This window comes from Natrix helvetica (assembly GCF_964273705.1).
Source record: "Natrix helvetica genome assembly, chromosome: 1".
NCBI classification, from domain to species: Eukaryota; Metazoa; Chordata; class Lepidosauria; order Squamata; family Natricidae; genus Natrix; species Natrix helvetica.
The window spans coordinates 53667845-53682926 of record NC_138548.1 but is presented as its reverse complement, the minus strand read 5'-3'; the positions used below and the strand labels follow the sequence as shown (position 1 = coordinate 53682926).

Here is a 15082-nt window from a genome sequence, read left to right as displayed (position 1 = left end):
AAAATCAAATGATCTTGTGTTCGTCCTATAGTTATGTGTCTGCTTGTAGTTTTAATTGTACTTTTGTTCCATAGTAGCTTGAGGATGTGAATATTTTGATAGTCACCTAATTTATAATAAAATGGAATACTTTCAATGTGTCTTATAAACTTGACTCCATGGGGAAATCAGTTGTATATAGTACAGTCAGAAAGGCAATATGGCAGGTATTGTATATAATCCAGTGTCCAAGGCTGTTGTTGGCAGTGTGAAAATGTGTCATAATGTATCATTATTTAAGAGAGAGTGAGCCCCCTGGGGATGCTTTCCAAGCCAGAGGAAAGGACATTGTGGATGAAAAATAGTTTCTTACCAACCAACTTATCTGAACCACTACTCTTTTTTACTGAAGGTTGCTAAATGCTCATTTTCCAAAGTATTACTCATTCTACCATTTCTCCGACAGAGGACAATTTAAACAGGTGTTTTTGATTCCAAGATCTCTGCATTGTTTGAGGCCAGTTTTCTTACTTAGTGGCCTCCAATTTAATTTTCTTACCTGTGGTTTTGGAACATTTTAAGATGTTCCTATATTTTATTGGTGTAGGGCTTTTTTCCTGTCAAACAATGCCATAAACTTTATGTTACTTAAAGTATGTGACAGAGTGATATGCTAGGTTAATATTTTCCTAGGGGAAATTATTGTCATGTATTAAGGTTATAGATTGTGGCTCAAGGTTCAGGGAAAGAAGAGAGGGAACTGTTTTCAGACTGAAAGTGTAATGTGATCTTGGCAGTACATGTTTCTATACAAGTTAGAGAAGTAGCACATGCCACAAATATCTTTCCCTTCCTCATTTGATCTTTTATTAGAATCTTGACACTGTTCCACAAAGTGCAATTTGATAATTGTGAATATTTTATTATTTTGTTCAAGAATGGATTTATGGAGAATAATTCCTTTGTCTGAATATCAGAATATGATTCTTTTTTTTTTTTACTACTGGGTCTTTGGGCGTGGCTTGGTGGGCATGGCAGGGGAAGGATACTGTAAAATCTCCATTCCCTCCCCACTCCAGGTTAAGATTACTGCAAAATCCCCATTTCCTCCTGATCAGCTGGGACTCGGGAGGCAGAGAATACATGGGAGCAGGGCCAGTCAGAAGTGGTATTTACTGGTTCTACAAACTGCTCAAAATATCCGCTACCTTTTCTCCAAAACTGGTCAGAATCTGTTGAATACCACCTCTGGTGTAGACATGTGATGTCTGATGGACATTGAATGAATGAATGATATTCTGACAGGGAAATGCTGTAAATTAAAGTCCATACATCTGAAAACTGTTGAGGAGGAGAAATATTAGCCTAAACCATCATTACACCTTTCATTCAAATGGAAGGAAACTGTGATTTATATCATTGGCCACCAGAATACTTCCAAACAAATGATATACCCCTCGATCCACATAAGAACAACTTTTTCCACACCTACATCATAGTTACTATGTGATAAATATGAATGTAGCCTGGTTTAACATAATATGCATACATACATTACAGTGGTGGGTTTCAAATGTTTTTAGAACCTCTTCTGTAGTTGTGGCCTGCTTTACAATACAATAGTAGAGTTGGAAGGGACCTTGGAGGTCTTCTAGTCCAACCCCCTGCCTAGGCAGGAAACCCTATACCGTTTCAGACAAATAGCTATCCAACATCTTCTTAAATACTTCCAGTGTTGGGGCATTCACAACTTCTGGAGGCAAGCTGTTCCACTGATTAATTGTTCTAACTGCAGGAAGTTTCTCCTCAGTTCTAAATTGCTTCTCTCCTTGATTAGTTTCCACCCATTGCTTCTTGTTCTACCCTCAGGTGCTTTGGAGAATAGTTTGCCTCCCTCTTCTTTGTGGCAACCTCTGAAATATTGGAACAATGCTACCATGTCTTCCCTAGTCCTTCTTTCTCTTAAGCTAAACATACCCAGTTCCTGCAAACGTTCTTCATATGTTTTAGTCTCCAGTCCCCTAATCATCTTTGTTGCTCTTTTCTGCACTCTTTCTAGAGTCTCCACATCTTTTTTATATTGTGGCGACCAAAACTGGGCCTAAAACAGAGCCTTGGGGTACTCCACTGCATACTTCCCTCCATGTAGATGCAGTTCCATTGAGAACTACATGTTGAGTGCGGTTGGTCAGCCAGTTACGAATCCATCTGGTGGTGATGCTGTCTAACCCACATTCTTCTACTTTATCTAGTAGTAGGTTATGGTCTACCTTATCAAAAGCCTTACTGAAGTCCAAGTAAACTATATCGATGGCATTCCTCTGGTCCACTAATTTGTGGGAGTGGCGTGCCGGCCATGTGACTGGGTGGGCATGGCCAACTTATAAAATGTGGTGAAATTAACTTAACAACGCTCTGGCTTAGCAAGCCAAAATTTTGGCTCAGAAACTCTGGCATTTGGAGCAGGCAAGTCTTAAAGCTGTCAAGTTACAAGACCCTTGCACCCCTAACCCTTTAGGGAAAAAAAACCCAGGGGTGTTCAAATTTGACAGCTTTAAGACTTGTGGACTTCAACTCCTAGAATTCCTCCTCTCTCTCTTCATCTTGATGATGAGCGGACAGGTGGGGGGAGGGTGCTGGAACCGGTTCTAAACGGCATTGTAGATTTGTGGAACCTCTTCTATAGAAGAGGTTAGAACTGGCAGGAACCCACCCTGATACATACAGTGTTGATATGGAACATGACTGTTAAATATTTGGCATACTGATTTTGTGTGATTAAAATTTGAATGTATTCCAGTAACAAGTAATACTAGGCTGTAATGCAATCCATGGCCAAGTTAGATTCCAAAAATATTCCCTGCAAGGTTCATCTGTGAAAAAGTTGATAATGCAAACATAATCTTACAGATTGCTAAAAATTAAATTGGGTGGCAGGTTGCACAATCTTTGTTGAACTGAGGGATCAGAAGTTTGTAGTGGTAAGTTGGAAACTGTATTGCAAAATGGAATGTTGTTATATGAAAGAAAATGGTATATAAAATTATATTAACTGAATATAAGTATTATATTATTAATATTTAATAAAATTATTAAAATATTTTAAATGGTTACATTTTACACATCCAAATACATTTCACATTTAAAGAAGATAGTCAGAACAAGCCAGAGACAGAGAAATAACCTGGAAGTTTGTCAGAGATGGATAAGAGAATCTAAAGATGTAAGATTCATCTGATCTCTGAACTGGAAATTTTATACCTATACCTAAAACACCTTATTTTTTCACTTGAAACATTTTTCATACGTTTACTAGAGAAGTGTGCAAAATTTCTGTAAGCCCATATAGACAAAAATATTACAATTCTATCAGAGATGGATTGCTCCTGGTTCGGCCCGGATTGGGCAAATCGGTAGAAGCGCACGAGCCCAAGCAAACTGGTAGCCCTGGGATTTGCAGCCTACCTCTGAATTCTATACTTGAGTGGAATCTGCAGTTTCCTTCAAGAAGCTGTAGCAAAAAGCAATAGCACTTAGACTTACAGTATATTCTGCTTCACAGTGCTTTGCAGCCCTCCCTAAGCAGTTTACAGAGTCAGCATATTGTCTTCAATAGTTTGGGTCCTCATTTCACTGACCTCAGAAGGATGGAAGGCTGAGTCACCTTGAGCTAGTCACAATTGAAATGCTGGCACTGTGCCACCACAGCAGGTTGCAGGACAAAACTTTTGCCCGTATGTAAGTACATGTATTTAGGGCAAAGTCATTAAGATTTCTGTTTTATGGAGCTGCTCTGGGTCTATAAGGCCACATGGGCTTTCCAATCTAACATGAAAAGTGACATAGAGTTTGTATTTCTTACTGTATCATATAGTTGTTCATCAGAATCTACCAGATAAATTACTGGCATTAAACCTTGACCCACTGAATTGTTATTGATAAGTTTGTTTCTTCCTGGACAGAAAGGCTCCTGATTTAATTAGGGCATCCGTTGGAACCCTGACACTGAGATCTAAGATCCTGTGACTTTTCAATCTCAACCCAGTCCTTGAGGATATTAGAGCCTGAGAGAGCTCCTTTGGAGACAAAGCAGTAAATCCTGACTAGAATTTACAGAAAGACAGAATAAAAGGTCGCTCTTATTGAAACCACAACCTCCTAATTCAGGGGTGTCCAAACTTGGCAACTTTAAGACTTGTGGACTTCAACTCCCAGAATTTGGACACCCCTGTCCTAATTACTTTGCCAACACTCTCTCCATCTTGCATAGGAAAGCATTTTTCTTCGCTAGATGCAATGTTCTGCCATCCGTGGCCTTGTTTGGATGGAGCAATTGAAAGTGTTCTGTTGCACTGCCCTCAGTATTAACTACCATGTTCTGATTTAATAATGGGTTGGCTTAATGCGGGAATGTTTTCTCCTTCCTAGATTGATTTACAGAAACATCTAGAAAGGCTGCCAATTTCCATTTGATCATGATTTTTGTCTTTTGTTTTAAACCTGTCCATCAAGCATGATAAAAGCATGCCCTCTTGTTCATATTCCCAACATAAATTTGAAGTATCTTTAAGCATTTTAGACATTTTTTTTTCTGGTGATAAACACCAACACTTTCTGGTTTTCCTGAAACGTAAAAGCTGCAGAACTGGGCATGCAAAACATTTCAAAATTAAAAACGTTTCAGTGTTCAAATATTCCTTGTTGAGTTCACAATAGTTATTTCAAGTTCAAAATGGGTTAGCTCTGATTATCCTGGAAATGTTTTTGGTTTTTTTTGCTCAGAAATACACCTCCACAATGGTTAGAACTCTTTTTGCATTTGAAAATTTGTATATTTTTGCTTTGAAACCAGATAATCTTAAATTCAAAATAGTTTGTATTTGAGTTCTGCAGACTGTTTGGAGAAGTTTTTTTAGAGGCTATATCTCAACTTTCTATTAAGACAAGTGCCCCTTTTTATTGAGACAATCTTCTCTTTGAAAAATAATGCAATGCCAGAAATGGAATAGACATCATTTTTTTAAAAAAATAGATTTTTTTGGCATAGCCTCCTTAACACTGTTGTACTTACTTCAGTTCAGCTAAAATGAATGTCTTATTCTGTATTTGGCAATAGAATAGTCCAAACATGTTTGTAAATATTATGTCATTTATGGATTCTATCTGAATTCCAGTGTTTGCAGTTTACTGTGGAAAGTGTGTTAGTAGAAAAGCCCTGTGACATGTGAAAGTCAAGTAGCTAAAAATGACACCGAGTTGTTTTCTAAACTGGAGAATCTGTGAGCAATGTGCATGCTGCAAATATTAAGATATGCACTAGAGCCAATCAACACATTTTCATATCATTTTTATTGAATTTTAGGTTTTTATAAAACATCTTAAGAGGTTGGCATGGTAATATAATATAAGAGATCACTGAAGAGATAGCATATTGTCCAGTGGTGGGTTCCAGATCCTGTTGCAACTGGTACAGTGAACATGTGCAGCGCATGCATGCGTCCTTACCCACAATGCTGTGTGACGCCTCTGTAATGCTCCAGGTGCTCAGCAGAGCGTTGCGCAGCCACCGTACGCTCCGTGCGTGGAAGCCCCAAAAATCTCAAATACTGGTAAGGAGCGTGGGTGGGCCCTCCGGACCACTGGACCGGAATGGTACCCGGTGCTCCCGGCAGGCACTAGTATGTCTGTACCGGGGCGTACCGGTCATAACCCACCACTGATATTGGCATATTATTTTATTAGCCAACTGAATATTGGAAACATTATCTGTCCCTGTGGATATTCTATTTTTTATATTTAATTTAATTTCCCCAGTGGCTGATAAGAAATGTAGATAGAATTGGTAGAATTGGATGGCCAGTCATCAGAAGAAGGCTTTTGCTCAGTTTTATCTGGAATTGCAGGCCTTTCTGGACCTGGGAGGCTTGTGACAATGACTCATAACCTCATCATTTTGAAATTGAACTACAGGTAGTCATCAACTTACAACAGTTCAACCAGTTCAAAGTGATAAAGGCACTGAAAAAAGCAACTTATGATCACTTTTCACACTTTGTAGCATTCCCCTTTTCATGTGATCAAAATTCAGATACTTGGCAATTGACTCATACTTATGACCATTGCAGTGTCCAAAGGTCATGTGATCATTTTTTTCAATCTTTTGACAAACAAAATCGATGGGGGATTTTTTTCTCACAGGTATCTCACATAAACCCATTTGCTAGATAATAGTAAGCAATTTACTCGAGACTAGGTAGATAAACAGCAACAAGCAAAGGAGCATAAATCAGAGTTTCTGGAAAGATAATTTGCCAAAGCAGATTTCAGACTTCACAAGGGTCAGAGTGTCATGTTTCTCACATGGGCAGAAGGCACCAGCATACCAAACACTGCATCAGACTATGAAATATGGGTCAGAGGTGCTTCTTAAATAGGACAACTGTCAGCTTCTCTTTTCTTTCTTTTTTAGTTAAGGCAAGCATGGCAAGGAACCTCACTAAGCATCTTTTCTCTACTTTCCATTCTACTTACTAAGTCTAGGAATTTGAAGGCGTACTTTTTCACTTGACTTCTCCAGCTGTTCGAATGCTGCCTTGATGTCACCTAAAGCTGGCATTCTACTGGATCAGCTAGAACAGCTTTGCTCCTTCAGATTTTGAGACCTGGGCCATGGAACTGATTCAGAATATGCAACTGGGCCAAAATGCAATATCCTGATTAGCCAATGGGGATGGGGAAGTTTAGCAGTATAGCAAAAGTGTTACCTGTATATTTTTGGATTGAATTTGAAATGCTGGTTTAACCTCTGAAGCCCTAGTGGTTCACCCTCCATATACCTTCAGGACCATCTTTGCCAGTCCTCTGTCTATTCCAGAAACTGTCCTGAGGGTCTTCAACCTGCATTAAGGGAAAGAGATAAAGGACCCATAGGTGCTCTGTTTCAGTGGCAGTGTTCCATTATGAAACTTGCCCTATGAATTTTATGAGCCCCGCCCCCCAAATTTTGTAAAGTGGTAAAGTCTATCTTGTGGATGTTTAAGAGACTACTCGACTATATGGTACAGAATTTGGATTAGGAGTATTTGGATTCTACTGTGTGTTGCAATTTTTGTTTTTATGGTAAACTGCCCAGATTTATGGAATATAACTGGGTGGTATACAAATTGGATGAAAAAAATATATACCTTAAAAATAATAAAACTATTTGTATTTGTATTTTTATCTTGTAGGGGTTTTTGTAATACAGATCATAATGAAAATGTAGGAAGTTGACTTATTGAGCTTTTGAATTTGTCAGATGTGGGGGTGGCGTGGCTCTTTTGATGTGAGCATTGTGTATAGAGCAGAATAGTACATTGAGTTTGGCTATTTTAAAATGTGGCAATGGTCTCCCTCAATCTGGAAAGATGGACTGAAAGAGACTTTACAGGTAAGAAAAGTAAAAGCAAGGCTAAGAAGTCTGAAGCCTATTCTGTGATCCTTGTTTTGCTGCAAGAATTTTTCTGGTAAGGAATGTTTTAAACTAGTATTTGCATAAGGAATAAATGTGTGAGCGAATGTGAATGGATTTATAATTTATTGTGGTTCATTTGTTTCTGTGTTACAATGCTCCTCAAGGAAGTCAGTTATTTTTCAATCCTTTATATTTAATGATAATGGTTATTTAACCAATATATATGTATATGCGATAAATAGTAAACCAATTAGCTTCAATTTTGTGTATGTTCATGCCATTGAAAACACAGAATAAAATTCATTAGAATGTTTGCTTTGTATATTAACATTGCATTCATCTCTTTCGACTTAATGTTTGTGACACATTCATTACATTTTCATGTTGCCCCAAATGTTCCTCAAAATGTTGTGGTAGGGATATTCTATTTAGAAAACAATCAATTTTATTATTATTTATTTATTTTATTTTCCTTCCTTCCTTCCTTCCATCCATCCATCCATCCAATTTTCTTCTTTCTTCTTGTTTTTAAGAATAAGAGTATATTTTACATTGAGACATTCAAACTACATTCACTGAGGACAGCTTAATATCTTTTAATTATTAGTTTAAAGATAATTAATCCTCTGTCAGGATTCTAAGAAACACACCCAATAAAATAAAACTCCAAGGCCTGAAGTTCCTCAAAGTTCCAATTTATTAGAGATGTCATGTTGGCACATCCGGGAAAACCCATATCTGAAAGTTTCCAGGTTTCCCCTATCCAGTTGAAAGTCCACAACCCTTGCCCCACTCACAAGTTCATCACATGGTCCAATCCAATACTCCAATGCAACTGAAGACAATCTTCAACCACTGCCATTCAGGGGTAGGCAAGGGTCCTTGATTCCGAGAAGAAAGAATGTTTTTATGGCTCCCAAATTCCCAGGCTAACGTATGTGGCAGTCAGGAAGCTGCAAAAAGGAAAAATGGCTTTACTTTACTTTTTACTTTTATTTAGACTTTTATACTGCCCCCTCTCCCCAAAGGGACTTTGAAAATTGACATCCTCACAGAGAGAGTTTATGAGAATGCATGTCTCCAAATCAAGAGAATGTATTGCTACTCCTGCCATTCTTACTATGAGGACAGTGTTATAATAATAATAATAATAACAACAACAGTATAACAAACTTGGAAAGGACCTTGGAGGTCTTCTAGTCCAATCTCCTGCTCCTGCTCTAGATTATGAAAACCTACTAATTAATCTTTCACTCAGGCATAATTTTCTTCTTCTGCATTTATTACAGTATATGCTAATCTTCTTGCTTCTTATTTGGATTTATGTTATAATGAACAATAACAACAACAAATACTTAGTGACCTGTTGCCCTTTCATAAAAGCCATCAGAAAATAGAAACAGTCTATTTGCTGTTCTTTCTTTCAGTCTCCCCCCCCCCCCCCTTTTATGGTCATTTACTGCCAATTCCCTATCTGTAAATGGAATAAGGAAAAAAAAATATTTTTAGAAATTATTTTTGGACGGACCACCTGCACTGCTGCCTATATTATTAAACTTTGTTGCTGTGACAACTTTGATGATATAACTGTGAAATTTACAGGAGGTAATTGCGGCTGACAAACAGTTCTTTTCTCACTGCAGATGTCTCCCAAATAACAAAAACAAAAGGCATTCAAAGAAAACAACAAAGCTAGATAACAAAGAAGGAAGAGGTGGTAAATAATTTTAAAATGATTTTCAATAATCACATTGCAAGTTTATTCCAAGAATAGCTAAAAAGTCTTAGAAGATAGGATAATCCCTTCTCTTGCAAGCTCCTCTGAGCTACTCAGAATTTTGATCTCTGAATGTCACTTGTTTTACATATAGTTGCACTCTAGAAAGTAAAGTAATACCAATACAGTATTTACTCCACCCAATATATCATTTAGAGTAAACCACAATCCTTTAATCTAACAGAACCAGCTAAAAGTTTCCCATCCTTAAAAACAAATGTATGAGTCCCGTGGACATCACAAAACAGACAAATATGAAATTATTTGGCTACATTTAAACAATTGCTATTGGCTATCATTTATTTGACTTGCCTATTATAATTATAGCATCAGTCTAGTCACTCCTATTGGGTTTTGTGCCTGATCTAAAAAGCAAAATCCTTGTACACAGCAGAGCGATTGAAATTTTGTCACATTTAACTAGTTGTTAAATGTTTTCATAGAATGTACTTAATATTAGTACATTTTTTACAGAACATCAGCAAGGAAAAAATATGATAATCTGCTGGTCATATTTATTACATTTATGCTATATGATTCTTCATAATAAAGGCAACCAACTCTGGGATAATTTGTTCAAACTGAGTGTATCCCAAGTGACTCTACTCAAATTTCTAAATGTTTGTATTTTGAAACTCTGGAAATATAGGAAGAATTATTAAAGTCCATAGAATTATGGGAAGAAGAAATAATAATAGAATAAAACAATCCATATCTACATTTGGATTTTCAGTCTCCATTCATCCCAAAAGCTGTACTTTCACTGCTTAGACATGGATTTCAGCAGTTGAAATGGCTAGTTATATAGAGGACACTTATATAGAGGAGCAGAAATTGAGTCAGTTTCTGAAACAACTTAATCAGATCAACCACTCTGATGAACTAGAATAAGTACATGTTTCATCACAGACTATATTGTCCTTTATTATTATCCTAACATAATAATTAATACACATTGAAGGCAAGGACATTTGCTCCATGAACAACATGGATTGTTTAAAAAATTTTCAAGGATATATTAGAATATAATTAGACATTAGAATATCTAATTATAATATTAGAATATATATTAGCTGAATACAGACTTATAGCAGGTAACCATCCATCCTGGAATTTAGTTGGCAATAATGCAACTCTCATCCTCCTAATCCAAATCATTTGTTGAATGAGAATGTTGCCTTACATAGAATCCCCATTTTAAAATTTGTTTATTAAAAAGTTTTTTTATTAAACATAAATTAAAATGTTGGACACAGTGTAAACTGTCCAGGCAGAATCTCTGCCATGCGTGCTAAGATGTTCAGTTATATATTTTAGCCACCCTGGTTTTTTTAAAAAACATTTGATCCATACCATATTTACAAAAAAGAAAGAAGCAACCTATTTGCAGCCGTATTAGTTTGTGTTTATCTTGTACATTTTCACATTTATCATTTCATACATAATTCTAGTCTCCATTCTATGGATCTTGACTCATGCCTAGTTTGGGCTTTCCCTTTTATATTCCAACCATCGATAAAATTATCCCAGATCTTATAATATTCTGATTCATCTTTATTCTTCAATTCCCATGTCAATTTATCCATTTGAGCGCAGATCAAGATTTTCCTAATTATTTCCCCTTCATGTGAAATTTCCCTGTTTTTCCAATTTTGGGCAAAGGCCATTCTTGCTGCCATGATAATATGTATTGTTACAAAGATTACCCCCTTATTATATTTCTTGTTTATAATTCCCAAGAGAAATAGTTGCAGTGTGAATTCTATTTCCTCTTCGGTTATCTCTATCAACCACTTTTGGATATTCTGCCAGTATATTTTGGATTTTTGGCACAGCCACCACATATGGTAGTACATGCCTGGTCATAGAACCACCACTGAAGTTCAGTTTACCCAAAGTTCCATTACAGTAGAATCTGCATGCTGTAGTGTAAGCCTTTAAACTTCAGTTAATGCTGTTTGCAAATTCCTACACCATAAGAGCTTTTAGTTTTATATTTGTAGTTGGAACTCATTTATGCACACCACAATATGCATGGTTTTGTTTTTACCATAAATGATATTGTTTTTTTTTTCTTTAATAGCACTGAATTTTTAAATGTATATTTATTGGAAAACAAAACTAAAAACTGTTGCATTCAGTTTTGCCTTTAGGAGCATTGTTTACCAGAGAATTTGTAGAAAAATGTTTACGTGGAAATTAGGCCTGCAAAAATACTTCAGTAATAAAACAGAGGGAGAAGTCTGGAATGTCATAATACCTGTTGCAAGGCATAAAGTGAATACAGTGGGTTTGATGTGGTTTATGCTTGACCTGATGTGAAGTCATGCTTGCTGAAAACAATCTGGTATAAGTTATCATCAGGAGTAATAGAAGATCTATTGATAATGAAATTAAGAAATGGCATGTTAGTTTATGTGATAAACTTTAATCTAAGAATGATAAAAGTGCCTTTATGGCAATAGCGTTTAAGGTGTTTGATTGGACCCAAGAAGGTCCAGATTCAAATTCATCATTAGCCATGGGAACTCACTTAGCCAGTGAGTGTTCATTAGCCAATCACCACTTCTCAATCAAGCCTACCTCACAAGACTTGGGTAGGCACAAAATGAAAGAAGATTCTTATGAAAGCCATCTTCAGTTCTGGGAGGAAAGGTAAGATACCGATCTACTAGATGATAAAACATGAAGAACACATACATTCTTTCTATACAGAAAAAGGACAGCAGTCATCGTAAGAGAATAATAACCTCCTTCAGTTTTAATTAGACCAAATGTGCAAGTTTATTAGATATCTAAGTGTGTATATTTCTGCCATCTCTGAATTAAGTAGCTTCTGCGTATTCACACCAAGGTGATTTCAGTGGTGTTTTGTTTTTTTTCCTAACCAAGCAATATGTTTCTATGCATTTGGTGTGATTTTAACATTTGCTTCTACTTGCTGCTGTCTCCAGGTAAAGGACCAGAAACCCTTTATGCTGGGCAAAAACTCAATGATAATGAGTGGCACACAGTCCGTGTGGTACGCCGAGGAAAGAGTCTCAAACTTACAGTAGATGATGATGTTGCCGAAGGTGAGTGGGTTCATCTCTATTTACTAAATGTGACTCCTTTGCATTTGAACTTGCGTCCCATAATATAAGACATAATTATGTGAGATATACCTGAAGAATGAAGGACCTAAACAAAGTGGATCACACTGTAAACTATGTGGCACAGATGCAACCACAGCTACTGATTTCAGCACTATGAAGAACAAAGTTAGCCAGGTAAGCACTTGACTCAGACCGAAGTCTGGAACACTGTATAAAGGATGATGGGAATAAGAGAGGATTCTAGACTATTTTGTTTATATTCATGCTTTAGTCCTGTAAAGAATGAATATTGATTCATTCATGTCTAGGACAATCAATGCTGACAATGCTTCTTAGTATGTTAAGTTCTACATTCTTTTCTACTTCATATCTGTAATCATCTCCTGTGAAAGTCTGTGGACATTCCCAGTGCAAGGAATGAAATCAGGAACATATTCTATAAGTTTTTTTAGACTCTTGAAAGAATTTAAGAAAAACTGATTAAAAGTTTGCAAAAATCCTCTGTATAACTAGTCTAGGACAGAAGTGCAAACACTTCACACCAGTCCATATGCAAGCTGGCAGTGAGTTGGATGAGGCCCATAGTAGTTCCCATGTTCTATCATCTTCTCGCCATGTCCAAGTCATTTCTTATCCATTCTATACTGCACCTAAATTCCTAAATTTCTTTCCTTTCCTTTTGCTTTTCTATCTTTTCTCTACTTTCTCTTTTTGTGTTCACTGCATTACCTCTTGCAGGTAATCACATATCATTCCTTCCTTCCTTCCTTCCTTCCTTCCTTCCTTCCTTCCCTCCCTCCCTCCCTCCCTCCCTCCCTCCCTCCCTCCTTCCTTCCTTCCTTCCTTCCTTCCTTCCTTCCTTCCTTCCTTCCTTCCTTCTCTCTCTCCCTCCCTCCCTCCCTTCCTCTTCTCCATAAAAATATAACTAGACACAATACTGTAATATAAATGGATAATATAAAAGCTATTTTTTTTAAAGTAGCCCACCACTTTTAGACTATGGCCCTGCTAAAAAGCCAAGTATAGCCCTCAAGCTGATACACATTTTGTATACAATGATATAATACAAATACAATACATATACAATAAAGGTAGAATCAGTATTATGGTGAAGAAGTTGAAAACAGTCCTGTAATTCTATGTGTTCATGGACTTAAATGTACATATCAAGATGCACTGAAAAATAAAGATTTCAATTTATAAGCTCAACATAATCTATTTTGAGCTGCTTAAAATATGTATTTGTATTCTAGCACATTTTATTATTTATTTGTTTGTTTGTTTGTTTGTTTTTTATATCCGATCTTTACTATTTCTATAAATAATTCAAGGCAACAAATATACCTAATACTCCTTCTTACTCCTATTTTCCCTAAAACAACAAGCATGAGAGGTGGGTTTGGCTAAGAGAAAGCCCAAAGTCACCTGGCTGTCAAGAATACATTTTCCCTGGAGAAATTAAATAATGATCTGACTGTAAATTTAGTAGAAAAAGAAAGCAAAGTTGAGGGGAGAAAATAAAAAAAAATGTATTCATTGCTTTTTTAAGAAGGAAAATCTTTTAATGACAACTCAATCTATTTTTCATATTTACAACTGTTTAGTATACTCATTGTGGATTTTCAAAACAGTATTTTTTATGCTTCTATGAATAATGTATCAGTGCTAAGAAAGAAGCAGTTTTAGGGCTTAGCCACATGATGGCATGTGTTGCTTTAACTACAACAAAGCTTTTCAGAAGTAAATTGTGTGTAGGAGGGTAGGGTAGGTAATTCATAGCCCAGTTTTGATAACATTAAGTTCATAAATCCAAATGTGAAATCCTAAACCACTTTAATTACTCTTACTTATTAAAGCATACAATATAGCATCATGCCCACCGAGTTACAAATTAACACTTATGCAGCTTAACACTGGCAATCATCTATATGCCTACCGATTAATACACACGTAAAAGAATGGGTGAATGCTTTGTGTATTGCAAGTAACAATGGGAACTATATACTTGTACATTTGTGTAAATAAGAAAAAATAATAACTTAATTATATTTTTTTCTGGAAGCAAATAATTAATGACCAGTATAGAATCATACCATGGTGAAATGGAGAGGTAATTTACTACTTGAAGTTAATGAGGCTGTTCTTATCTCTTCTTCTGCTTACCCCCTGCCACATTGTTGAGCAAATGATAACCAAACTAACTTCAGACAGTAGAGTAAAACTGTTTTTATCCTGTGCAAAACAGCAGGATGACCACATTATCATTTTTATGACTTTGTCCTCATTTTTCTTTTCTTTTTTCTTCTGCTACCTTTGCTTTTGACAATTTAATGGATAATCGTCAAAGTGGAAAACAAGTATTCCAAAGTATTTTGGAATTGCTTGTACATGGAAGATTCAATTCAATACATTGTTACATCAATTTAGAACTTAATGGAAGAATAACTTCCATTCAACAACTCAAACTAAGCTTTAATATTGGAAGAAATCAAGATGGAGATTTCTTCATATTTGAGATTTTTTTTAAAAATTTTTAGATATCTTACCATTTGATTTTGGCTAGATTGGTGTAAAGTCCTTTTTCCTAAGATGACATTGTCTTTGGGCAATCCAGCCATTATTTTGTAATTTGAGAAAGCCAGGTTACCTATAATTTAGGGACTGGCAACATTTTGATCAGTTTGACAACCTACCACCATGACTTTCCCATTGTGGACTCTGTAGTGTTTTGCAGCTGACTGACTGATTTCCTTTTCTTCTTCAGAACAAACTAATGAA

The 15082-nt window shown here is 36.2% G+C and overlaps 1 protein-coding gene across 2 annotated transcripts in view; it reads left to right on the top strand.

Annotated features, from left to right (window-relative positions):
• Window positions 1-15082, top strand: part of NRXN3 (neurexin 3) — a 1287124-nt gene that overhangs the window by 537083 nt on the left and 734959 nt on the right. For both annotated transcript variants that reach the window (XM_081936219.1, XM_081936218.1), the window contains exon 6: window positions 12164-12283. In XM_081936219.1, coding sequence (XP_081792345.1) covers window positions 12164-12283 — 120 coding nt within the window. The remainder of the gene's footprint in view (window positions 1-12163; window positions 12284-15082) is intronic.